The sequence below is a fragment of the Ips typographus genome, linkage group LG6 (assembly GCF_016097725.1).
Source record: "Ips typographus isolate SLU linkage group LG6, UJ_Ityp_2.0, whole genome shotgun sequence".
Taxonomy (NCBI): Eukaryota; Metazoa; Arthropoda; class Insecta; order Coleoptera; family Curculionidae; genus Ips; species Ips typographus.
In genome coordinates this window covers 996744-1024271 of record NC_138427.1, presented here as the reverse complement: position 1 = coordinate 1024271, position 27528 = coordinate 996744, and the positions used below count along the sequence as shown (strand labels likewise).

Sequence of the window (27528 nt, the reverse complement as noted above, 5' to 3'; positions counted from 1 at the left end):
TTACCAATACACTCTGCTTCCATACTTCAATGTCTACTTCGACTTTTTTTCTTCTTCTGCAGCCTCTAGATATACCTTCCTGAATAAAGGCCACTTCAAGTGATTTCCATGCCGATCTTTCTTGGGCGGTTTGAATCCAGTTTTTTCCCTATGTTTTTGGATGTCGTCTTGCCATCTCGCCTGAGGACGCCCGACATTTCCTTTTGCGTTACTTGGACGCCATAGTATAAGTGTTTTGGTTCATTTTATGGTGTTTTTAGCAACGTGACCTGCCAACGCCACTTCAGTCTCAACAACATCATAAACCCTAGTTCTCCTTATCTCCTCGTTTCTGCTCTTGTCTCTCAGACTTACTCAAAGCATTGCCACCGTCTCGAGTCCGTATGTTGTCACTGGGAGGATGCACGCATGGCAAACCTTTTTTAGATTAATTGTAATAGTCGGGCTGCGAAAGATATATCTAAGATTTACAAATGCTATCCAGGTGAGATTTATTCTTCGGGTTCCAAGTTGGATGTTGGATTGTTTTCATATTGTCAGGGCTCATAGTTTTAGTCTTTTGAGGTTCATTCAGACCTACAGCTTGAGAAACATCTTTGAGTTCCTGGATCATTGTTGTCAGTTCATTTATGTTGCTGCAGAGGAGAAAGATATAATCAGCAAATCGCAGATGGTTGAGGCGTTTCCCGAGTATAATGATACCTCTCTCCTCCCAAGATAAACATTTATTCCAACGCTAAGGTAAATAACTTAGGTGAGACTGTGTCACCTTGCCTAATTCCTCTTCTCACAGGAATCTTTCCAGTGATCCAGTCTTCATTAATTTTCACTTGTAGAGTGGAATTTTCGTATATGTATTTGAGTAAGTTAGCATATCTATAATCTACACGGTCTCCGTTCATCCCACATCACTGCCAAAATTTCGATTAAGTCGATGCCTTCCGGTAGTATACAAAGGCCATGTAGAGTGGGACGTCATACTCATACATTTCTCTATCAGCGTGCGTATTATCTGGATATGGTCGATAGTGTTGAAGCCGTTTCTAAATCTGTCCTGTTCAATTGGTTGGTAAAAATTAAATGTCTGGCTCACGTGGTTTGCAACGATTTTCGTTGACATCTTGTAAAGATCAGATAACAGACTGATTAGCCTGTAGTTCTCCATGTTCGGTTTTCTTGAAGAGGAGAATGACGTCTGCATTGTTCCAGGAATTCTTATTGTACCTGAGCAAATAAGGTTAGAATCAGAGAGAACCACCACCTACCCTTTTAAGATCAACTAAAGGTTGGATAGCTTCTTTTGGGACTGCCAGGGTCCTTATTCATCTGCTACCACCCGATCTACCTGAGACCAGTACGTTCTCGTGATCGCCATAAGGGCTTAATTTGGGGACAAAAGACCGTTCCCGCAGAGGGGCTGATCACCTAGTCGAATTGTCAGGCAAGCCAATTGATCCTAACCAAACTAACCTTTTATATCTAATAATCTTCCATCACAATTATTGATAGTAGCGGTTTTTTACCTTTGTTTTCTTATATTAATTGATATTTTACTGACTACCATTTTTTCCTTATTTTCTTCTTTCTATCTGATTTAATCACTAGCTTGTGATTTATTCTATCGTTGACTCACCCTGTACAGGTTCCGATAAAAGTCCTCGACTGTTCTTACTATTTCATCTCGTTTAGTAACAATTACTCCTTTGCCATTTCTCATTTTATAGATACATACTGAGTTTGCTCTTTGATTAATCAGGAAGAAGCACTTTCATGTTTCTATTGTTTTTGATGGTTTCTTTAATCATTTTTGCGTCCTTCCATCCCTTCTTTACTTTTTTGTCGATTTCTCTGTAATTTTGTGAGTCTCTGTTGGTTTTTCTACTCTCTTTGCTCCGTCTCTATGCTGAATTTCGAATTTCTCTGTTTTGTAGATTGTACTTACTTTTTTTTATCGCTGTCCGAATACTGTTTATAATTCCAGCCGAGAGTTTGTTTAATTCCTCCTCTTAGCTCTTCTGTTGATAGTTTCCTGTCTATGCATTGATAGAACTTTTCTTCTTTTTTGTTAATATAAATCCTTGCTCTGACTAGCTCTGACTAGCTATCGACGGTCGCTATCCGTGTTGAATCGGTTTATAACCGAGACGTCTGAGCACATTCGGTTTTTCAATACGAGGATGTAATCTATTTCATTTTTTACTCTGCCGTCGGGGCTTTTCCAAGTCCAGTTTCCTCCCGGGTTTTTCTTGTAAAACGTATTCACGCGGTATAGGTGTTCTTTGTTAAGGAAGCTCAGCATCATATCTTCTCTATATACCAATGAAGGAGGGATCTTTTGGAGCTTTGACCCCTATCTTGGCATTAAAATCGCCAAGTATGATTTTCACTAACGTGACAAAACGTAACGACGTGTTCAAATTGCAACGAAGTATTTTAAGTTATTGCAATATTTATCAGTGAAACAAATTTACGGGTTCTAAATACTCGATATTTTCGAGGGGTAAATTCCAGGAAGTAGAGAAAACTTATTCACCGAATCACCTCCTGGGGATACGAAGCCATCTTGATAAAAGCTAAATTGTCTAGTTGCAGCAGTCGAGTTAAACCTTCCCGAAATTGCCAATTTAATGGAACAGCCTGAACATTTTTGGGCACTACACTAGGGATAGCTATTTCTTATACAAATTTATTCCCCACTTTGGAAAAGAAAAAAACGCTTATATAAAACTGATAAAATTAACCTTAATTTATTCCACAAAAAACAAAATTTTAGGTAATTTTAAATCAATAAGACTAGTACACAATTTAAGAACTAATGAGATCGTTGAAATCTGAATGTAATGTATCTGAACCTTATTTATTTAAAAAAATAAATTAAGACAAATTAAGTAGGTGTTGCAAAAAAAAAATTGCAAATCAATCCATTTAAGTTATATTATTGATGTCTAAAAGACGCACAGTCAAAAGCACATCCAATAAAGTGCAAAGTGAAAAGCAAACTGAAATTACCTCACTACATTTGTCGAGTTCGGTCTAGGTTTTCTGCTAAAGGATCACATTCAATATCCTAGAAACAGCCACACTAAGCCAGTTCCGAAGCCAACAATTTCGGAATGCAACATTGCAGCTTTAACAGTGCTTTAAGCTTCAGCGTTTGCACAACACAACGGCTTTTGTGCGAATCATATTTAACTATGTATCAGGAAACTGACAATCAACATGAATGCAAAATTATTGTGAGAAAAATGAAAATCAAATATTGGTATTAAAATTATTGATACCAAAACATAAAACATATGTAAAGGTTGTTCCTTGTAGTATCCTATTTTATGTTTCTGCTATCATCATTCAACCGTTCATTTTGCTTTCGGTCCAACAACCTGCCACGTAGCTGTATTACCACTATTACCCAAATCTCATACACAAATTAAAGAATAAAGCTGGATTTATAGATCGACACACCACAACACAAGCACGCACACAAGCATAGCATAGAAACTTAAAACATGAGACCTACAAAAGTCACACATGTCAGGCACAGCACAAGAGTGCACAGCATACAAGAGTTGGCCAAGTTTCAACTTGTGTGTTGTGCTTATGCTATGTACTTGTGTCTAACCAATCAAAATGAGTTAAAGAAGAATCCTTGTTGACAATATTCAAATTTCATTTAACATACATTATCAATTAATTTTCTTCTCAGACCTTTTTTTCTTTCTTCTTTGTTGTTGACCTGTTGTGAAGGTCTTCTAATTTAATCTTTTTCCACCATTATCCTCCACTCCAACCACTATTTATTTCTCTTATTTTGTTGTTATCGTATTGAGAATAACAAAAAGCCTTAACCTCTGACATTTCCACATAGGAATTTTCCTTATGCCAAAGAAATCTATAAATTAACATTTCAAGAAGCTATGCCTATGCTATAATTGTGTTCATCAACACCGCAAAAGTTGGATTGAAATAATAAAAACCACTCAGAAAATACAACACTGCAAATACAATGCAAAATGTAAACAAACACGTTTCTGACATTCTTCAATTTAAATTCGTTATTTATAACATTTGCAACACATTGACAAGTCCGCCAAAGTTATGATAATCAGAGATTAATAACAATAGTCTTATATTATGTATCAGACTGGTGGGTAATTTCTTATAAGGTCTGATTTTTATAACTGTAGTTGCACGTCAAAACTCAGGTGATTCTATTGCCAACCGAACGTACCGGCTAATAGCATTCTTCTTCTTCATGTGCCTTGCCCGGTCCTGCAGACGTTCGGAGGCGGCCTACATCGGCCTAAAACCGGCACTCGGTATGCCGCACGGTGAAGCAAAGAAAAGCATCACAGGAGTGGTGTTATCAGGGAAACTCCGACCTATGGCTGAGAACTACAGGGTTGGCTCACTCCAAGGAGTTCGGTGAGCCTCTAAAAACAGGACCAACCATCTCCTGCAACTCAGCAGACTACACCTGAGGGCAGTGACGGCGCTGTACACCGGTCATTGCCGGCTAAGGGCTCACATGCACCGGATAGGTATGGCGGAAGACGCCGAATGCCGCTGGTTCATGGAAGATGACGAGTCGGCCGCGTACCTACTGTGCCGCTGTCCGGATCTGGCCAACTTCAGGTTCTCCATATTTGGACGGGCGGATGTACGCTCAGAAGAGTCAGGAGACCTGGGTAACCTCTCATCCAGAGCAGTTATTCGGTACCTCAGGGAGTCGAGTATTCTGGATGAGCTCTAACTTATATGTGAGCCACAATAGACCTGCGGTCGCGGTGGAGGGCAGAATACGCCCACTCACGTTCCATAGCTACTACTAACTACTACCTGATGTTTCTCAGCCACGCCATCTGCCTCGCAGCAACATCTCTTTTTCCTTAGATCGTTCATCGTATTCCTATATCCCTTCCTAAGAATCAGTTTTAGAAAGCGGTATTTTTCGTCACGCTCTGGCTCTCTGCAGGACTTCTTCATTGGTAAGCATATCGGTTCAAGGAACCTGCAGTATACTTTGATCAATCCACATCTCTAATACCTCCAATCTTTTAAACCGAGCTGCCTTTATGATCCAGTGGAAAACCGACAGAATATAGCACTTTATATGCGTTGTCGGACCATGTGATTGAGACAATTGTAACAGAACAGATATGCCATTCTTCTAAACGTCGTTCTTGCCACTTTTATACGTACTTTACTCTCGATGTCAGAATCTAAGCTTTCCGTGATTATACTGCCCAAGTAGGTCCTACTTGAACCGGCGTACCCGATCAATCAACGAGTCGTTGAGGGGCTCCGAGCATTGTAATGTCCCTCTCCGCTGAATATCATAAACTTAGTCTTGCTCACGTTAATGTTCAGTCCCTGCTCCACTCTCCACTCCAGCTGCACTTACTTTGTTAGTTAAGTATTGAAGACTCTCCATGCTATCACAGAAAATTAAGATCATCTGCGTATCTAATAATTGTGTTCAGGACGCTGTTGACTTTCACTCCACATTCTGTCTTCTAAAGCTTCTTTAAAAATATTTCTAAATATAGGTAGAATTACAGGGCTGACAGGACACAGCTCTAACGAACACCCTTTGGGATTTCCATGCCAGACGTCACCAGTGATCCTGTCAGAACTTGTCAGAACGGCCTTCTCATCCTCAGTAGTCAATAGCATTTAATAGATATGGGACGTTAAATTAGACGTGTTGAAATATGTTAGCAATGTGCAATGTGGTCGTCAGTTTTCCTGCGTAACAACGTTACAACAAGCTGCCACGTAACTGTTTCTTATACCAAAGCCGTCGAGTACTAACTTCAAACAACTTCATTCAATTAGAATATGTAATGGAATTCAGGAAGATTGCTCAGGATACTTGGTAGTTTATTGTTGTTTAGGTTGGAAGGTTGAGTAAGAACCGCTGTTGGATTAATACTGATTTTTATTTAACAGTTAACAACTATTTATACACATTTACAAACGTTATAAACAAATGAAAATAATAAGTGCTGACCAATATTGTTCTGTGCTCCACATTGGAAGGTTTGGTGATTTTCCTGCTGACGCTGCGTCTGGTACCTGGTTGCCCGGTGACCTGCTGGCGGTGCATTAGCGGCAATAACCTAGTTAATTACTTTTGTGTTGTTTATGAAATATATAAACTGATAATATTTTTTATGACTAAATGTGAATTTAGACATCATGTCTTCATTATTAAAGCTAAGTATTACAATTTACCAGAAGAAGCAAGTTGATCCAATCCATAGAAAAACAATAATTGCTGGTTCCGAGTTGAATATCGGGGCAACAAACTTATCATCACCTCAAGCACACAAAACACAAATGCCGAGTTAAACATAACGGATCTTAAAACCCGCAGTTCAGGGTCTCTTAAGCATACAAACTGAGCTTATCTCTCACCTCAAGTCCGAAGGAGCTAAATGAAAACTTAATTCTTTAATTTAATCCATAACAGCGCCAGACTTGTGACAAGGCTGGCGTGTTGTGTCCTGATTAAACAAGTTTTTCTTTTTTCGTTCTTCTATAATTTGTTGGCATAATTTTTCTAGAAAGTTTAAACAATATTTGCCATTAATAGTCTCACCTTCGGCAAGTAATCAATAATAGCTATTTATTCGTTGCGGAATTATTTTTATTAGTTCGAACAACGACAAGAACGCTTTAGTTTAACTTCTGTCAAATGTATGTAATAGTCAACAAATTGTGGATTACGAACAGTATAGTAAATAGGACTGGCTGCTTCTTGTGAAGAAATAAAACTCTGAATAAACTCAAAACCTTAATCAAATAACTTAAAAACTAATCATTCATACCACATTCATACAGATGGTAAATTAATTAATAACTTTATAGTCAAATATTATTGTCTACTATAGATAGTAGTCAGTTATTTACAGTTCTTTAAACTTAATGAAATAAGTTGAACACTTGTTCACCTTTAAGATCACGTCGAAAGGATTCTAATCTCTAAAGAGGTAACACTTACAAAGAAACTCTTAGTGTTTTTGAATGATGCACACACGTACGTTTGCAGATGTAGCTTGTAGGTAATATGTTAGTTCAGCTTTCTTCACTCAAGTTATCCTCGATAACCTTGACGAGTTAACAGAGGTATTAGGTATTCCAAGACCAATCTCGGTCTACGCATTCAACAACTGGAAAAGGTATAATAATATTTCTGCCTGGTTAGGCAAGTAATTTATAAATTGCTCAACTGGCACTCGGACAACCAATTTAACTGTTTATTGCCTGGAGCGGCTTATATTTCTTGAAAGTTTTGTTGTTGAGAGGCGGTATTGATGCCCACCTTACTAAATGCTACAGGCAACTGGATTTCTAGAATCGCGAGGAACTTTTTTAGTCGGTAACCGATGCGGCGCAGTTGCCCCTCTCCTTGCTATTCTGGAACTGGAAAATGTCTGGCTCGTATTAGCAATGGCATTTTTATTATTTCATGCCATGAAAACTACATATTCCCTACCTTAGGATACTCTTGACTTTTTAGGTAATAAACTCAGGCCGAAACCTGTCCCTCGGGGCTGTTTCAGACTTCAGGACATTATGCTCTCTATAACGCCCTTAGTAAATAAATAGCTATTATTTATTTTTACGCGTTTTTTAGGCATTAATTCAGAAAATCTAATAAGTTAAAATATTTAAGATTATTTTAGGTAATAATTGTACTGTAAATTTTCCTTTTTTCGACTAGTTCCTTTGCGTTGTTGAGTAAGTTTTAATTCAATCCATTTGACATATTTCAACACATTTCTGTAACTTATTGTTGTTGAAATCAAAGCATTTTATTATTATTTATTATTTTATTATTAAAAATAAAATAATGCGGAAGACAATCAACAAATTTAATCAAACAATGGCTCAATAAAAAAGCACTTCCTTCGTCTATTGAAGGATGTAACAAAATTAGAATAAAACTCTGTATAACTGGCTGGTAGATCAACAGTAACTCAAAAAAAAAATATTCTGAAAACTTCCCACGTAAACCAACCTCTAATTCCCTAATCTTCTAATCCGGTAATATCTTTTGTTCTTGGAAAACTCATTCTTAGTGGGAAACGCTGTGCCAAACCGGTCTCATTAATAAAGTTATAATGGTCTTCTTTAATGCTCGAGAACGCCTTCGTTCAGAACGAAATAAAATGGAAAAATAAAGTAAATCTAACGTGAAACGCCGTTGTGAAAAGCGCATTAAACTCATATATGCAGCACTTGTAGGATGATTTATATAAAGCTATCAAAATATGAAGAAGCACACAGCATAAGCCATTTTATTACGATCCTAGGAATTCATATCTAAAGCAATACTAACCCCAATATGAGTTTATTCTAGGTATATAATCAAAAGTAGTTTAATGATTTGTGCAAAATACCAGTGTTTAGTTTATTATTTTTATCTACTCCTAGCATGGTAATCATTCATTACATAGCTCATTTTGAGTTACGTAATGAGCGATTTTACCGCACTAGTGCGATAATAATCGATTTTATCGCACTAGTGCGATAAAACAACTTTAAATGAAAATTTCTGCTATAATTGTTTATTGAATTTAAACATAACTTTGATAAAACCATGAACAGACCTATCTTAAATAATAACTATATTTTACTTTTTATAAATATTAAAAGTGAAATGAATTCCTGAATTAGAAAGTTCTTGGATCGAATTTACACAAAAAAAAAAAAAAAGGCTGGATGAACTATAGGTTGCTGCCAAGGATTCAAAGTACACGAGTAACACTTTTTCTTGAAAGGGACTCTTTATGTTCTTGGTCTCGCACCAGGTGACAAAACGTTGATACATTTTTTCATATTTCTCCTTTGACTTGGCAGGCAACAAGCCAGATACCACGTTTGCGGCAGCTTCTTCAATATCTGACGGAAGTTCTTCAGACATGTTCATAACGAAATGCACTTTTAAAAATTTGTGACTGACACTGTTAAATTGTCGCTTAAGTGATATGTGGAAACAAATGGCCACCATAGCAACAACACCAAAACAGTACAGCGTAGATGACAAGATTTAAGGGTAACAAATAACTACCCGTAGTAAGCATATACGAGACGTTCCTAAATAGTTCACATTGCACAAAATATGAATTTTTTTCTTACTTTACGCTGCTTCTGATGGTCGTAGATAAAATGTTGTACATCACCCGTGGGGTATGGCAAATTAACGTACTCGTGTGATCACCACAACTCGGTCTACGACCTCGTCGTGGCAACACTCCCACTCGTGACTATAAAAATGCTCATACCCCACTAGTAATGTAAATAACTATTAATCTCTCATTTTACGATAAATAGTCGTTTAAGAGCGATATTTATTAAAAAGTGCAAGGAGGCACATGAAAGCTGAACTTCAACTGATTACATCTTCTTTGCGAGTTTCCAAAGAACCACTCAGATGTAAACTTTCTCTGGAAAACAAAACTATCGAACAAATTATGTCGTTTGACTACCTAGCCATTCAAATTACCTCAAGTCACACAACTTTTGCTAAAAGCGAAAAGTTGTGTGTTTTGTTTATTGTTTTTCTGTTGTTTTTGAAATCACATCTATTGAGTTCAGTTGTGCTTGTGAGATTGTGCAATATAGACAAATGTTTATTGTGAATGGATGAAATTGCCAGTCCTGTAGGAGGTTTTGAAAGTTGCTCAAACTCGCAGACTTTCACCAACTGCGCACTGTTTGGACTTTCTTGTGTCCCTATTCGACGACCAGCATATCCGAATGCTCAGATTTCATGAACAGTGGATTAAAAAGATACCTAGAAGCAGATTTTTAAAGCCATTTCGGTCATTTTGGTAGTTTCAGACGTAACCACGATTGCTAACTACACTTGGAGGATGGTTTTCCGCTGTAGTTACCAGTGACGACACCGTTCTAACCACACGTCGTGGAAATACGCACGGTTGACGTTTGTGTTATGCAGTATGCTGAGGTTACATCGAGAAAATAGACCTAACATGAATAAAAGGTCAAAAGCTGTATTAGACCGGTGACATAACATGACACGCTATAGAGACCAGAGCTGATAACAAAAAAACGAATTAGTAGTTTTTCTACGAGCGTGTGCGAATGATAACATTCCCGCACCATTTTTGTTTTCAAAATATAGACTTTCTCGCACTAGTGCGTAAAGAAATGATTTTTTCTACTCCTACATTGGTTCATTCCTTAACAGTTTAGAGAACGGATAAGTAGGCAATTGCCAACGGTTGGACGAATGCAGAATCCTAGACTTTGGAAGAAGAAAGTTGTTAAGATTTCTCATAAAAAAATAACATCATTTACTAAGGTTGCAGTAAAAAAAATTCAATGTTGCTATTGATTCAATGACTGCGACTGAGACTTTTTAAATTTTAAAGAATCCAACTGTTACTAAATTAATGAATAATTTGGCTACTGCATGTGTAGTTTTGTCTAAAATCATCGTTTAATTGGGTTTAGTTGCATTCAACTAAACTTGATAATAAAATAATTGATTATTAGTGGCATTTCACATTTACAAATCTAACCCATGTCCGGAGGGACTACTCAGTGTTAAATAATTATTTATATCGTTATTAAAGGTTGAGTTAATCATAATGCAGTTTAGTCAGGCTCGAATAATTTGTGTTTTTGAATGCCTGCTTTAAAAAAACGCGTAGTCAGGGAATGATTATTTCTCTATTATATTTTTCCGTTTTTTTTTTGTATTTAACGTTTTAAAACAATTTGTAATTGACCATGTAGAAGTTTGTAATTTGTTTGTAAAGATAAAGGAGAAGCGTAAAAACCTAAAAAAAAAAAGAAAAGTTGTGCTAATGTCTACAAAGGACATTCTATTTGTACCAAAGTTGTACGATTAATTTTATGCAGCATTTGCATTTGTTATAGAGCAATTGCTCTTAATCCTGTCATTTGCTTTAAAAGTTATTTAGGATTAAGGGATGGGCAAAGCGGGAAGTTAGTTTAAAAAAGCAGTTTGGAACACCCTGTCACTTTTTGTTTTGTAACTCCTTAAGAGAGACCCTTAACGACAAAACACCTTAATACAATCTTGCAGAGGATGAAATTTCCTACAACTTTCAAGTCTTTTTATTTCTACTATACCTTATGCTTATGATAAGTAACTCTACTTGTATTTTTTTTATTTAACCCAATATATAAAAAATAATGAGGTGTAGACCTCCATTAGGATAAGAAATAGAAGTATGTACCTCCATTATAAATATGTAGAAATAAGCTCGAATAAGCTATTGATTTAAAAGACGTTATAGACGTAATGGTACAACCAGTTTGATCTTAATAATACAAATATCCGCAGAAACCTTTACAGATTTAAATTTTATGTTTTTTTAAGATAATATTAACCTTATTATGTTTAATTTATTTTTAGAAAGTTACATTTTTGTTACTGTGAAGCAACATGTCATGGAAAATTGTCACATAGCCTTAAAGAAAAAATCTTTGTTAAAAATATACAAGAGGCAAAATGTGAAAATTTCAATTTCAATTTGGTAGATCCAAAAAAATCGTGAACAGACTTTAGGTAACCGTTTTTCATTGTACAAGACATCCCTATTTAACTAAACATTTGCAAGTACATACATGGTGATTCTGAAGTTGGATATATCATTTCAACAGCGATTATTACTTTTTCTCATTTTTTTAAAATTATTAACATAAACATAATAAATACAAAAACCAAAAATTTAATGATAATTACCTGAGAGAATTAATTTAACAATATTTTGTAGTTGTTACTAACTGCTGGAATTAAAAATTCTAAATAATAAACTAATATTTCTTTGCCGCGTTTATAATTTTTTGAAATATCTTTGAAAAATACTACATTGAGTGCTGCACGAGCAACTTAAATCCATATATTGGCGACACGTGTTTCTGCTTTTTGGCTTCATCAGGCATGTAACTCCATCTGTATGAAAGGAGGTTCAAAAATTGATTTTAAAACATTTCGAATTCCCGAATACGATGGAATCAATTAGTTTTCTTTAATTGACAGTGAACTGTTATTAACAGAAATACCTGGAGAAAAGCTTACAGATTATATTTACCTTAACAAAAGGATAACCGCATATTGTTTTGAATAAGAACTGTTTTTAGTTGCATTTGTAGATGCCAAACCTTAAAATGTTCATTTAAATTAAGATTTAATTCAAAAGTTTTCTGGTGTGAATGAGAGAGGGATTGTTTTAGATTTAAGAGCGTTTTCTTACATTTAAGAATTTCTCAATTGAAAAATCAAACCATAAAAGCAACTTCAGAACATTTAATGCACAAGAATAATATTTAAAAGCAACAAAAGAAATAGACTATTTATATACAAACATCAGGTGACCGCGAACGTCGTTTAAACCACAGCATAGTTGTAAGGAGAAGCAATTCTAGCAACTGGTGCAGGCCAGGGTGCAGGGTACGCTGAGTAAGCTAAAGGTGCTGGAGCAGCCCTGGCGGCTAAAACTGGTGCTGGAGCCAAAACGGGGGCGGCTACAGCTTTAGCGACTACAGGCGCAGCTACAGCCAATGGAGTTCTCCTCACTACAGCGTTGAATCCGTTGATGGGGTCAGCAGTGTAGTCGACGATTCTCCTGGTGCCGTCAGGGTCGGCAACACTGTATTGTCCTTGGACAATGTCACCGTTCCTGCTTTCGATTTGGCTTTTGCTGTCGCCAGTTAAGCCATCTTGAACGTCATAAGCGAAGGAATACTGCGGGTTGGGGTCGTAGGTAGCATCAGACACTTTAGCCAGAACCTGGGGGGCGGCTACAACCGCTGGAGCCGCAACCAAACTGGCATCGGCTTGAACTCCGCCCTTAAGGATGGCTACGAAGGCCACGAAAAGAATTACCTATAAAAGAAAAAAAATTTAATAAGTTGATTATCAAAAACTATAGCACATATTTAGAAGCAACAACTCTGAAGACATTTAGAGTCAGAAGAAAAAAAAACTAAAACAGTATTATATTTTTACTTTTTAGCTCTTTTGCCCATTTTGGCAAACATCTGCCTGAGGTGGCCATTTAGTACAAATAAGTTCTCTTAAAAACAGATATTCTATGTTTGTTGTGTTGTATTTCTAAGTTGCTCTAGAGCAGCAATAAACTATGTCTTGCTTTTAAATCGAAGCTTGAATGAGCTCTGTTTAATATCAGTCATCGATAATATTCTAAACAACTTTTTACTCTGTGTCTACTATTTGGCAAAGATCTTCCTTACACTCAAATCAAGTGCCAAATTACCCTCTTACGATTCTATAGATAATACAATTTTTTTCTATTTTCTTTTCGTTCTTTGATATTTTTAGATACAAAGGAGATACCATCAGTTGAAAATTTAATTGTACTAACACTTAAGATATCGTTGCAATGCCAAAACCTCGAATATGCTATTGTTGTGAGTAGCACATTTGTGTCTATCTTTTCTTAATTTTTAATTGATGTTTTTCTTAAATTGATTGCAAAATCATCCTTTTTCATATTCGATATTTTATTCATATATCATTTTAGGTCGTATATATGTATCTCTTTGAATATCTTTACAATAATTGTCTCCCTTAAACGTCTATTTAAGGCAAAATTCTAATCTTTCTACAACTTTGATTTTGAACGTTTTTTCTTATTGTTGCACATTTTGCACAAGTTGACGTGTCATATTAGCTTTTCTTGAGTCTTTTTGCACTTTCGGTAAATCTTTAGATGACTATTTACTTATTCAATCAAAACAGTTCCCTCATTCATTTCTGTAGAGAATGTTCGAAGAAGAAATTTTCTACAACTTTCCTTTTTTGCTAATGATACATATAAAGTAGATATGATCGAGCTTTGTATGTTTTTTGCAAGACAAAAAATTATAAAATTTATTATAATATATTTTTTACTATACATTTTATGAACAAACTTTATTTCAATCTATGTTGTAAACGTCTTATCTTATTAAGAATTAACTAGGGAATGATTTAAAGATCTGGAATAGCTAAATTCGCTTGAAAGCAGTTGTAATAAGCTAAAATCCTTTGATAGTAAATTGAAAACAAAAAACGAGATACAAATATAAGAAAATAGAGTCAAAACTGCTTAAAACGACTTCAATAAATCAAATGATTTTTTTCTTTGAAAAGTTTTGAAGAAGTCTATAGTTGATCACGTTCTTTGCGAAAATCCTTAAACTGATCAATTTAAATAGAAGAATTTCATATTGTTGAAAGTTAAAAAGCGAAGAATAATGTGTAACAGCAATAAATTTTTTGAAAAAAGCACTATTTTGAGAGTGAAAAATTTTGAAAACCGATTTTCGATCTTTCTGCACTAAATTTCACCAAAAATTCACTTCACCACTTTGAAAACAACTTTTTCACACCACTACAATATACTAACTAACTACCCTGCAAAACTTTACGTACCTGAGCTGCCATGGCTAATTGTTTATTAAATTTCGAACGATGATCGACTGATAACGAAAAGTGTTTGGGGTCAGGTTTTTATAGGTCCTATTACAGTACATAACTTTCCAAAGAACGTCGCGCATAGAATAATAAACGGCCCTAGTACGAAATTCTTTTCAAGGTGAATTTGGACAACCGTTTGTCGATGGTAATTTTAAAGATCCTTCTTTGAATATAGATCGACGTCCTAAATATTTTATGTGCTGGAAAATCTATAGCAGTTAACCTAATTACAAAAAAGCCGAAATAAGAGTATAATTAAATACAAATTAAAAATTAACTACAAATTTGATGTAATCATATTTCTATTATATGTAAATAAAGCAAAAACAGAGAAAATTCAAGTCGTAGGAAATAGATAGTTTTTTCCTATACTATCTCATCTAATGGAGATATTTTCCAAAAAGTACATACACAACTACACAAAGAGTTGAAATTGCCATACTACAAAATTTCAAATTTAACTTATCGTAATTTGATTTGCATAAACAAAAAAATTTGAGAGAAGAAAGTTGTAAAAAATTTAATTCTCTACGAAAGAAGGTAGTTTTGGACTAAATTAGTTTTGCAAAAATTTTGCTGTGATGTACACCTCAAAATTTTTGATCATTATCAACACTCTGTCTCTCCAAAATGCTTCTAATGGATTTTATCGATAAAAAGGCGTTGAAAAGCCGGTTATTTGAGAATCAAAGCGGAATATTGAGTTTGACCAAATCATCTGCAATTGTTTTGTGTTTCAGATGGTGTTTCAATATTTGGCCTACTACAAAGGAAAAATAAACTGTTTTTGAAAAAGTTACCCTTCTTATACATATTTCAAAAACTACAATAAACAACTTTTTGAGAATTTCAGGGATTACTATTTGCGTTAGGGCTTCCACATTTAAAATATTTTCACTTTCCTCATTTTTAAATAAAACATCTTGTTTATTATTATATTTTTAGATTCTCCTAACGATTTTAAGTATGGTTCGTTTTTTATAAGTTATATCTATATTTAACTGTTTTCGAGAAATGTATTGACGTTTTAAAAATGTCATTTTCACAATTTGGAGTGTCACAGCTCCTAACCAGAATGAAATGGAGCAAAATGGCTTGCATGTTCCAATCTTAATTTTTTGAGAATAATATATTAACATTTAAAATGTATCATTTAACAATTAAGATTCGATACTTTTCAGTATCTAGCCCGTTTATGCTCAAACTTAACACTTACAAAGCAACCAATAAAAATGTCTCCTAAATTTGACTGGAATATCACACATATCAAAAATATTTGTTTTCTTTGTCCTATATTTGTGTACATTTTACAACAAACAAAACCAAAAGTTTGTCGTCTGACTCCCTAATAAGAAAATATTTTAAACAAATGAAAATATTAACACAAAAACAGCTAATTAATATAGAATAAAAGTAAAATATATTGAGACACTTCGATTCATATTCGGTTAAATATTCTTATACTGTTAAATTTGAACTGTTCAAAATTCTCCACTGCTACCAACAAGACGAATTTCTAAATGAAAAATATCAAATATGTAACTAGAACAAACTTTTCCAAAACATTTTGACAACTTGGAACATGCGTAGAACTGTTTTTATGATGATTCAGTAGATTAACTTCTCTTTTAACTTTCAAGCACGAATACTCAGTGGCAATAGGTGTTTCTTTGCTATGCGAACCCTCATGCAATCCAAAACGGTGAAAAGAGTGTCATAGCTGAGGGTGTACCAGGCTGTAATTAAACCGACCATCCGCTATACCTGTGAAACTTAACACCCTTACGATACGCAACGAGCTCCCACTAAAGCGGTTTGAAACGAAGATCCTGAGAAGAATATTTGGCCCCATCAAGGATCCAAACACGAACCAATATAGCATAATGACAAATGCAGAAGTATAGGACCTATACTGAAAGCAGGATATAGTAAAATCAATAAAATCCCAGCGTCTGAAATGGGCTGGATAAGTCCAAAGAGCAACTGACGACCGACTGATCAATATAGTATGGGAAGGAAATCCAGCAAGAAAGATATCGCTGGGTTGGACGAGACTCAGGTGGAGGGACAATATTTTAAAAGACTTATAAACTATGCAGGGATATGACTGGAAGTAGGCCCTGATGGACCAGGACGGATGGAGGCAAACCGTTAACGCAGCCAAGACCCACTACGGGTTGTAGTGCTACCGAGAGAGAGAGAGAAAGAATAGCAGTGGAACCAGACACTTCCTATAACAATTACGTCAGATCGTCATCTTTCAATCTAAAACATGTCACAGTACCCTTATATGTACCCTACCTATGTTAGTAATTTAAAAGAAATATTTGGGATAACAGGGTTGGGTTCTCAGAAAATGATTTGACACCTATTTTTTTTAAATTTAACATATTACTGCAAAAAAACACGTCAGTAAAAACCATACTTATTTGATACACCATATATTTGTGACGTAGAAAGGGACATGTGTCTCTCCTGTTTATAGTGAGTTAAGTGAGACGGAAGGCACGGACATATGGCTAATATCAATTCTACCCAAATGTTCTTTTAAGCTTTTCATAAAGTTAGTAGCTATGTAATATTGAAATTAGTAGCGATATAATATCGAAATTTTCGAAAAGTTTTCTCTTTTGCAGTTTTCGAAATATCTACCGCGGTAGTTGTACACCTTGTATAAAGCAAACCTGATTCTACTTGTATAAGAAGTAGGGCTTTTCAAATCTTTCTTTGTTAAAAATCTCGGCGCAAGTATTTTGGGCGTTGAAACTGACCAAATACTTAGATGTCTCGATTACATCCGTCAGCAGTTTATTTACCACAACGTGCAACTACACACAATAGAGTCCAAATGGCAGAAATACTTTTGCTAATCGTATTTCTTTGTATGTAAAAAGAACAGAATAACCTCGAGAAAACACAAAAGAAGAATCTTGTAAGAAACTCAATTGTCTACAAGAGAGAGAATGCAATATTGCCCTAAATGAGCGTGAAAAGGGATAATGGCAAACTGTGCAAAGCGACATACAAGAACTAACATAAGCAAATAATTTTTCAATAGCTGTAAAGAATCATTCTTGTGATCTTGTTGATCTTCGTTTTGGTAAAATACCAACAGAATGCAAAAATTATTCCCCTTTTTACAGCACACATTGCCTAAACACATTCTTGTTTTCGTCATAATTCGAATAAATAAAAGGCAAATTAGTATGTTAAATATTAATATTTTAGAAAAACTGACATTTTTCTGCGGGAAAATGCTAGAAACTCTGCTTAACAGTTACACAAACTTCTAATCATTATTATAAAGTACTATCTTAGTACTTATTTATATAATGTATTTTGATGATATTACCAAATATCAGCCTAATAATACTCACTTGAAGACAAAAGTCTAAATAGTGGTACATAATTCTCAGAAGAACTTCACTGTAACAGTTGGTTTTTTGAAAAAGCCATAATTCAAACGACTCAGAATATGACAAGAACACAGAAAAAACCACAATGACTCTTATTAGACGATTATCAAAGTAATATCTAACCTAATGGATTGGATTATCGATATCTCATGTTCGAATTGTTCTTAACTAACCGATTTGAGATCTGCACATTTATAATCACCCCCTTGACTGGTTTTTGCACATTTTTGTACTCAATTCTGCCAGTGTTTTTACCATTGATGTGTAATTATTTTACCATTGATGTGTAAATAAAATACTAGTGTCTACTACCAGCACGGTAATGATCCATTACATAGCTTCCTTTAAGTTACGTAATAAGGGATTTTAGAGTCACTAGTGCGGTAAAGCATCTCGTGTGGTATGGCAAATTAATGAACTCGTGTGATAACCACGATAATCGTTAAATACGTACGATAATCGCGATGCTTCCCCACTAGTGACTATAAAAATGCTCCTACCACACTAGTACTGTAAATAACTATTTTTTTGCGGGATTCTTTATTACAACTATTATACCTTTTATTTTATATTATTATGATTTATATTTACCATCTTGTAATTCATTTCGTTTTTAATTTTTTGCATGCGCTGGCTTAAGTTCAATTTTCTCAAAAGGAATTAAGTGTATTCCATACTACTTAAAATATTTCATATTAAATTTTTCTCAGCACAAAAAGACAAATTGTTCCTAAGGCTTTTACCGCATTTGTCGGTTCACTGTTTCAATCACATGATTGTGTGGTATATTCTATGGAATTTTCTTTCTTAAACTCCGCTAAGATGAGTGAGTTTTGAAGGAAATTTAATTACCTATAATAAATGCATAACATCACTGACGGAGTAGGTAAGTCAGATGACGCCCCTTTGGTAGTTTGTTGTTGAAAAGTCTAAGAAAGTCTACAACATAACTTTTGTATAGTAAACACTTTAATACATATACTTTTGCCACTAGTAAGTATAATCCATTGCAAAATTATAAAAAAAACAGAAAAACCCTTTTCAACCTCGTTCTCCGTTCTACATTTTTTCACATTAAAATTCAAGTCGATGTCTGTCAACGAGTGTGAGTATGGGTATGCTGAATGTAATTTGTAAGTCAATTAGCTTCATTTGCATTTAAATAAAATTTATGTTTTTGCCTAAAGAAAAAATTATAACCCATAGTCTTCCCGTATGCCCCCAAACACAAAGCTAAATAATTAGAATACTGGCGTTTCATGCCCGTACTTTCTGTTTGATAAATAATGTAGCTTTTTTAACTGCTATTCTGTTTTTAGTTGAGTTTTCGCGAATTGTATGTGAGATTAGTATGCGAGTAATAGCAAAATAAACAGCTTTAATCCAATATAAATATCAGCAATAATTCTGTAATTTTAAAGTCTGTGTTTTTTTAAATTTTTTTTTGCCTTAAAACGTGAGCAGAATTATATTGACGCCAAAGGTCAGTGAGAATGACAACCAAAACAAAGTGATTGTTTTACGGTCAAGTAATAAGTAAGATTATCGAAATTCCTAGGAGGAACATAGAGCTTTCACGAACATTCTTCATCTGATCCCGTTTACAACGCTCTTGATTTCGGCCCAGGACTTGTCGAGCTCAGCGGTCTCAGCGAGAACTGACCTTTTCCAAGTGGTTGCTGATGCTATTCCAACTTTGCGAGAGCCTTGTGGGTTCGATTCTAGGGCTTGTGTTGTTATGTTGGAAGTTGATCTTCTAAATGTGTGGTCTTTTTTTACGCTGAATTTCCAGCTCAACCTTATTTTGACTTGTTTTTCTCAATAATTCTTGATTGGAGATAACTTTAGGCCAGAAAATCCTGGTAAGTTCGACACTTGTTGATGAACACCTGAAGTTTGTTTTTCTACGACCCCTATAGAAAATAAAATTTTCCTCCCCTATTTGAAAGATGAAAATATCACTTTTACCACCTAGGGAATGAAAGTATTTTACACATACATCGAGTTAAAACGTTCTTCGACGTCTTCCAATTTCCAGTCGCCATTGGTCCCTGTTCATCCATAGGTCTTCGTCCAATTCTCTTTCTCGAACTTGTGTAATGATGCCCTCTCTACAGGTTTTTCTGGGTCGCCCTCTTTTTCTTCTCCCCTGTGGTGTTGAGTTAAGGATTTGCTTGGGTAGCCTTTCTTCTGTGTGTGTCCACACCATTTGAGTTGCGCCACGTGTATGTCCTCTACTCTTGCATCCTTGACTCTCTTCTTGCATCCGTTCATTTCGGATCCTTCCCGTTCGTTCGTAATGTACATTCCCAGATATTTAATTTGTTGCAGTGTTTTATTCTCTGTTGTGTATCTTCGAGGATAAGGTATTGTTGTAGTCCGCCTATGCACATATATTCGGTTTTATTTATGTTCACTTCAAGACCCCATTTGGTATATTCTTCAACTAATTTCCGGGTTATATACTCCAGGTCTTCGTAGTCCTGGGCCAAAATTACTTGATCGTCTGCAAAGCTCAAAGTATATAAAGTTGTGTTATTTAGTGGAATGCCCATATCTTTACACTTCCGTTTCCATGCTTTCAAACCTTGTTCCAGATATATTTTAAACAACGTCGCTGAGAGGCAGCATCTCTAAAACCTTTTGATATCCTTTTTGATATTTTTATTCTAGTTGTATTGCCCTTATAAAGATTCTTTATGGCTTTAATTAAGTTGACGTTGATGTTAGTCCTCTCTAGGGCTTCCCAGATTTTGCTTTGTGGGATGTTATCGTATGCCTTTTTTAGGTCCACATATAGTAGGTGTATTTCCTGCTGAAATGCTGTTTTTTTTTTCTATCGTCTGGGTGAGACAGAAGAGGTGGTCTACTGTAGACCTTCCCGCTCTGAAGCCGGTTTGTTCTTCCGCTTCAAGTCGCTGTATTCATTTTCGTATTTCTTAGTAAGTATTTTTCCGTATACTTGAGCCATTGAGCATGTAATTGTCGCATTTTTCTCTGCTTCCCTTCTGGTGGATCGTCCACATATAAGATGTTTTCCATTCGTCCGCTCCGTTGATGCAGTTTTCAAATTTGTTTAAAAAGTTTGTCGGTCCCGTACTTAAATAAGGTCCAGCAGATTTTCCATTTTTTTAAAAGCTTACAAGTATTTTTTGTCTCTATACCTATAATTTATTCTAATTGAAGATGCTGTCGTCTATATTGCACTAGTCGCTGGTCTTCGATTTGAAAGTGTGGCCTATTTTCTTTGAGGAGCTTGCTAAAGTAATCATCCCATTTTTCTAAGTTTATCGGTGATATTATGTCCCTTTTGTTATATTGTTTTAGCGACTTCAGTAGTCTCCTACTCTCAGTACTTCTAGTGCCTCCCAAGTAGGTATTTATTCTCGAACAATTTCTTTCCCATGCGTCGTTTTTCCTTAGGCAGATCATTTTTCGGACCTTTGCTTGGGCGTTCTTATAAAGTATCTTATCTTGGTTTGTTCGAGAGCTAAGGAATTTATTGTAAGCCTTTCTTTTAACTTCTATTTGTGACTCGGTCTACTGCACGTAGGTCCTCTGTGTGCACTCGCATCTTGTATTTTGTGTCCATGTATATTTGTGAATCCATGGGTGCTGGAAGAAGCCATTCAATATTTCTGTTGTGTCTTCTCCAAACTGACCAACAACGTTATCTTTTTTTCCCTGTCCTGCCGTTAAAATCTCCAAGGAGGATAATTTTCTTTGAGTTTCCTATTTTTATTATTTTAGAAGAGAGGTTCTCATAAAATTCCTCTTTTTTTCTGCATTGGTGCATCGTCATTGACGGCGTATACCCCTATTATTGTAATTTTACTATCTTGTAGCATTAAATTAATCTTTATTATCCGTTCGTTAATAGGTTTCCATGAAGTGATATTCTTCCTGAGGCTTTTGCGGAGCAGAATGGCCACCCCTTGTTGTGCTCTTTTATCCTTTGCTATTCCTCTGTAGAAAAGGTCATATTGTCCTAGGTTTTCTGAACCTTACCCTTTTTTGGTTTCAGTTAGAACTGCTATGTCGATATTGAGATTTTTTAGTTCAGAGCTGACTTCACTCACTTTTCGAGATATGCATTGTACGTTCCAAGTTCCGATATTCATAGTCCGTTTCCTAAGCCTGGGTCGTCTTTGTTTCCGTCCATTCCGAGGCTTGTCACTGGAGTTTTTAACCTTTTTGTTTGTCCGAGTACCGAGGGGTTAGCCCGATGCCTCAACCCCTATCCAGGAGGGCCGGGTGATTTGTCATTAAGGTTGTCTTCCTCTAGCCTTTGGCGTTTCCGCGCCTCATTGCAAGGCAGCAATTTTGCTCTTATTTATCCTAAAAGCATGGAGCTGGAGTAAACTGCTTTTTGCACCCTTGAACTTGAATTGTTCGCGGGAGCAAAAGTTGCACTTTCCTCCTTAGTTAGTCTCGCATATTCAATTCAGCAGTTCCGCACATTCAAAAGAACACGCTTTTGTGATGTCAGCTGGGATATTACCAGGTCCAGCTTCTTTCAAAGCTTTGGCTTTGAGTGCTACTGCCTAACTGCCTTCTTTATTTCTTCCAATGTTCGCGTCCGGTTGATTTCCTTGTTGTTCGGCTGCGACCACCTATCGCGCTGTCATTCTGGGTTCGTTATTTTCTGATCACTTTCAAGTATCTTTCGTTACCCACTCCTTTCTGGTGTTCGATCTGATACCAAGGCTGTCCTTTGCTATCTGCGTTATCTTTTCTCTCACATTGTTCTAGGCATTCTAGGTGTCTGCAGGATGTATTGCCGGTTCGGGTCGGTCATACGCAGCAAATTTTTGTTTTGTCTCTACAAGTACTGGTTCTACTTTTCAGCTGGTCTAAGTTAAATTTTACTCGTTTGGCTTCTTCAGCTCTGCGTACTGCTTAGTATTAATTAGGTGGTGGTCGCTAGGAACGTCTCTATATGCTCGTACATCCAACAAGGAACTTCTCCATCTTTTATCTATAGCAACGTGGTAAAAGGTTAGCTGTAATTGGTCTATTTCATATCTCACAGCTGGGATTAGACTGTGAGTCCATAGCCGTCTATCCAGTGACAATTGTCTTTTTATCCGTTCTCTAAACTGTTAAGTAATTAACCAATATCCCTGTACGAGTAGAAAAATAATCATATTTTATACAGCTCAAAAAAATAGTTATTTACATTACTAGTGGGGTATGAGCATTTTTATAGTCACGAGTGGGAGTGTTGCCACGACGAGGTCGTAGACCGAGTTGTGGTGATCACACGAGTACGTTAATTTGCCATACCCCACGGGTGATGTACAACATTTTATCTACGACCATCAGAAGCAGCGTAAAGTAAGAAGAAAATTCATATTTTGTGCAATGTGAACTATTTAGGAACGTCTCGTATATGCTTGCTACGGGTAGTTATTTGTTACCCTTAAATTTTGTCATCTACGCTGTACTGTTTTGGTGTTGTTGCTATGGTGGCCATTTGTTTCCACATATTACTTAAGCGACAATTTAACAGTGTCAGTCACAAATTTTTAAAAGTGCATTTCGTTATGAACATGTCTGAAGAACTTCCGTCAGATATTGATGAAGCTGCCGCAAACGTGGTATCTGGCTTGTTGCCTGCCAAGTTAAAGGCGATATGAAAAAATGTATCAAAGTTATGTTTAAATTCAATAAACAATTACAGCAGAAATTTTCATTTAAAGTTGTTTTATCGCACTAGTGCGATAAAATCGATTATTATCGCACTAGTGCGGTAAAATCGCTCATTACGTAACTCAAAATGAGCTATGTAATGAATGATTACCATGCTAGGAGTAGATAAACATATTTACTTACGCTATTTTTTTCTATTTGATACATCCAACAAAGATTTAACGCTAGAGGTTATTTATCTCCTCGTCTAAATGCTCCATATATTTCAGATGCAGCCAACATTATCTGTTCGTTTTCTTTAAAGTTCTTCGAGTAGCATTATAAGATTTATGGATGAAGTTTTTTCGGCAACGTGCGCCCATTATAGAAACTTTTCTATTCCTGGTACGATATGAGAAGATTAGGGCAATTTTCAAAAAACGAACAACAAACAAACCAAAACCGATCTAGGAGTTTTAGACACCATTAATGATTTTCTTAATGTTCTGAAGAATAGCAAAAACGTTACGCACATAATGTTTACAAGATAAGAAAACCAATTGTGATTTATTTATTTATAGGTATTTATGATATGGTTCTACGTTTCCTAATTAATTAGTGTGTCCACTACCATTCAGTAATCACGCTCTTACCTATTTGTACCCAAATTTCACCCCAATGTGATCGACGATCATATTTCACCTCGGTAGTTTGTGGGACAATCGAAAAATTGGATTTTAAATGCGATAAACGTTTAAGTAATGCTTTTTTATTAGTAATCGATTTATTTCAGTGCATTCAGAAAAAATTGTCCTTTGATTGCTAATCGATGTGTTCTTATGAATGTGGCCACGTACAAAGTGTATCTCTATTTTTGATTTACAATAGTTCCCTCTTCTGATTATGGGATTGCTATTTATAATTTTGAAATTTTCATTTTACAAATACCTGTATACCATATGTACGGGTTTTTCCTTGGTTTTAAGTGGCTTTACTTAAGCACTTAAGGTAGTTAAGCACTTTGCAGCCTCAAACAATCAAAACACAACCAGATTTTAGTAGTTACCTGGAATCAGTATTTGACAGTCGTAGAGAAATTGCAACTTTCAATTTTTTCTCATACACTTTATTTGCTAATCCTTTCTATTATTATGTATTTATCGTTTGGTTTTACATGGCAAACATTAACAGTGAGCACAAATAAATTCAAAACAAACATTGTATAAAATATTTTAAATTGTAGTAATTATAACAAATAAATAGGTATATAAGCCTAAAGTCCAATTCTATAGTCAAACTATATTAAACTTGAATGTCGAGATCCTTTAGCCATTGGATTGCTCTTGGTGAAACCTGCGTCAAGTCCTCCAATCCACCAGGGAATTTTCATTTGATGTATACAATCCTCAAGTATGTGGTGCATGCTTTGAGAGTCCCCATTTAAATAGCATGTGGGCGCATCTTCCATGACAGCAGCGTGAAATCTGCTGGAACCTGTCCATAGATAACGGATGAGGAAGAACTTTCTACTCCCGTGGTTGGGTCAATGATGATGTCGGAGTTCGCAGGTATATCTTACATCAACGTTATATGACAAGACTACTTCCTGATCTACACAAGGAGGGTTCCTTGATTTAGGCCTGACTGGGGGTATGTTTTGTAGCTGGTTATAGAGGAGTGAGTTTCGGACTGCTTGACACTTTTGGAACTTCTTGGCAGAAACTTTTTCTCGTCTAATTGAAGGAGGTGCAATAGTTAGTGTAGACTAAAGTAGTAGTTAAAAAAAAAACAAAACAAATTACCGTAACCAATAACCTTGTATAAAATAAAAAAAAAAATATGTGGCGTATTGATTACATAACGCTCTACTTGAAATCATTTAAATTCAGTTCTATACTAAAATTCATTATATCTATGGAGTTTAGCCTGTAACGTGAAAAACGCTGGATAGGTACGTATTTATTAATACGAGTTTATTACCTCTGATGAACGATTTTCCAGCAAAATAGAAAATCGTTTAAAAAAGGCTCTATACAAGGATCCAACAAGAAATTTAACAGCACAGTGAAACCGGCATGTATTTTGCAGTATACGCTCGGGAAATTGTATTATTCGGACTAAATTAAAAGTTTTATGTATCTAGCACAAAATGTCACTCCGAGCTATGAAAGTCACATTAATTTTTTGCTAGTTGGCTACAGGAAATGGATATTTGATAGTTTTTTTATTGTTTGTTTTATGTAGTTTATTATACTACTCATTTGGTTGATATGAAAAACTACTATAACAACTTTGATGATATAAGTTTTGACATTTGGGTTCTACTTAAAAACTCATAACTCTTATTTGTCGTTTTCTATTATGTATTGTTTGAAGAAATAAAAAGTTATCAAGTCATGTATCAAAGATATTCAAATATTTTTCCTACGCCCCCTATAGAATGCCCCCGCTGACAGAGGGGCTCTTTTGGCGCTCTTCTTGTCCTCCATTTCTTCTTTCTTCATCAGCTCGTCCATCTCTGGTGATCCTGGCAAACTATAGGATGTAAAAACAGACGGACGAACGCCGGCTGTTTGGACATCCATTTTTTGGAGTTAGGGTCTGGTGAGTGGGGGATGGTTTTCCCTTTTTTGCGTAGGCAAAGCGGAGGAAAGTTCCAGGAGGGCAGACAGAGCCCAGTTAGCACCGGGATAACTGCGGAAAGGTTCTACCCAGATTTTGAGAATAAAATTGTCGCCACCTAGGGGGAAGGTCTGGGGGGAATTGTTGTCCTCTTCTTGGCTGGTTCGTCCTGAATTGTCGTCTATCTGAAACAGAAATAAAAACTTATTAATAATTACCCGTTATCCAATAACTGGTATCGGGGTCGTTTGTGGGGTGCTTCTAGCTCCGGGTCGTAGCTCACTGCTTCTCGCAGTAACTGATTTTCGCTGCTTTCTGCTTTTTGAAATGTCTTCATTGCGCTCTCCCTTCGCTTGATCCTTTCCATTGCGGTGGTGAACTTCAAATCTCGCTGGATTTCCACGCTTTTGACGTACCATGGCTGGCATCCACCGCTGTCCTGAGCGCAATGTTTTCCACAGCTTGGAGTTTCTTCAGGTGCGATTTGGGCGCATACCCCCACGCGGCCGAGGCGTAGGTCAGGTGCGGTTGAAGAACCGACTTGATAAGCGTCACTTTGTTCCGAAGTGCCAGCTTCGATGTCCTTCTTGTCATGGGGTACAGTTTTGTCTGGTCGCTCTTGCTTTCTGTCTGGTGTATTCTATGTGGCTTCCCCACGTGAGTTTTTGGTCCATCTTGACCCCAAGGTACGTCGCCTCGTTGCATTACTCGATGTCCATGTCTTTTAACCTGACGTTGGCTTCTATCCTCACCTTGGGTCTTCTTTTGAAGATTATGGCCTTCGTTTTGTCCGCCTTTAGGTCGATCTTCCATTTTTTGCACCATTTCTCCAATGCTGTGATCTCCTCTTGCAGGTATCGGGTCAGGAGTCTGCCGCTCCTGCTCCGGGCCATGATTGCAGTGCCATCCGCGTAGCGCGCTAAGCTGATCCTCTGCGTTCTAGGTAGATCTGAATCATAAATGTTATAGAGAAATGGCGACAGTACTGCGCCTTGCGGCACTCCCGCTTCCTTTACCAGGCCGACTGAAAAGCCGGCATCCACCATCTTGATTAGAAGTCCTCTATGCCAAACCCTGTCGAAGGCATTGGAGACGTCTAGCAGCACGGCTCCTGTCGCTTCTTTCCTGTTGAACCCTCCCATGATGTACTCGTTCATCCTCAGGAATTGGAGTTCCGTTGATAGTGTCCTCCGGAATCCAAATTGCTCGTCGGAGATGACGTGCAGGTCCTCTTCTTGCTCCTTGAGCCTCCTGAGGATGATAACTTCTGCCACTTTTCCCAAGGATGGCAGGAGGCTGATGGGCCGATAATTCTGGGGGAACAGCGGGTCCTATTGTGGTTTTGAAAACAGGATAACATGAGCCCTCTTCCAG

At 36.3% G+C, this 27528-nt stretch overlaps 3 protein-coding genes and 1 long non-coding RNA gene across 8 annotated transcripts in view; 1 reads left to right on the top strand and 3 right to left on the bottom strand.

Annotated features, from left to right (window-relative positions):
* The window catches only part of RpL21 (ribosomal protein L21), a 139015-nt gene extending 135401 nt beyond the window's left edge, over window positions 1-3614 (bottom strand). Inside the window, exon 1 of the mRNA XM_081981507.1 lies at window positions 3609-3614. The gene's annotated coding sequence lies outside the window, so the exon portion shown is untranslated. The remainder of the gene's footprint in view (window positions 1-3608) is intronic.
* LOC145730334 (uncharacterized) overlaps window positions 1-27528 on the bottom strand; it is a 318043-nt gene that overhangs the window by 147243 nt on the left and 143272 nt on the right. The gene's annotated exons all lie outside the window — the stretch shown is intronic.
* The window catches only part of dlg1 (MAGUK family member discs large 1), a 269680-nt gene that overhangs the window by 120165 nt on the left and 121987 nt on the right, over window positions 1-27528 (top strand). The window lies entirely within an intron of this gene.
* Window positions 12296-14549, bottom strand: LOC145730331 (larval cuticle protein A2B-like). Its single transcript, XM_081981503.1, has 2 exons — window positions 14441-14549; window positions 12296-12889 (listed from the first exon to the last, which is right to left on the bottom strand). The coding sequence occupies exons 1-2, from the start codon at window positions 14450-14452 to the stop codon at window positions 12392-12394; spliced, it is 510 nt and encodes a 169-aa protein (XP_081837629.1). The 5' UTR covers window positions 14453-14549; the 3' UTR covers window positions 12296-12391.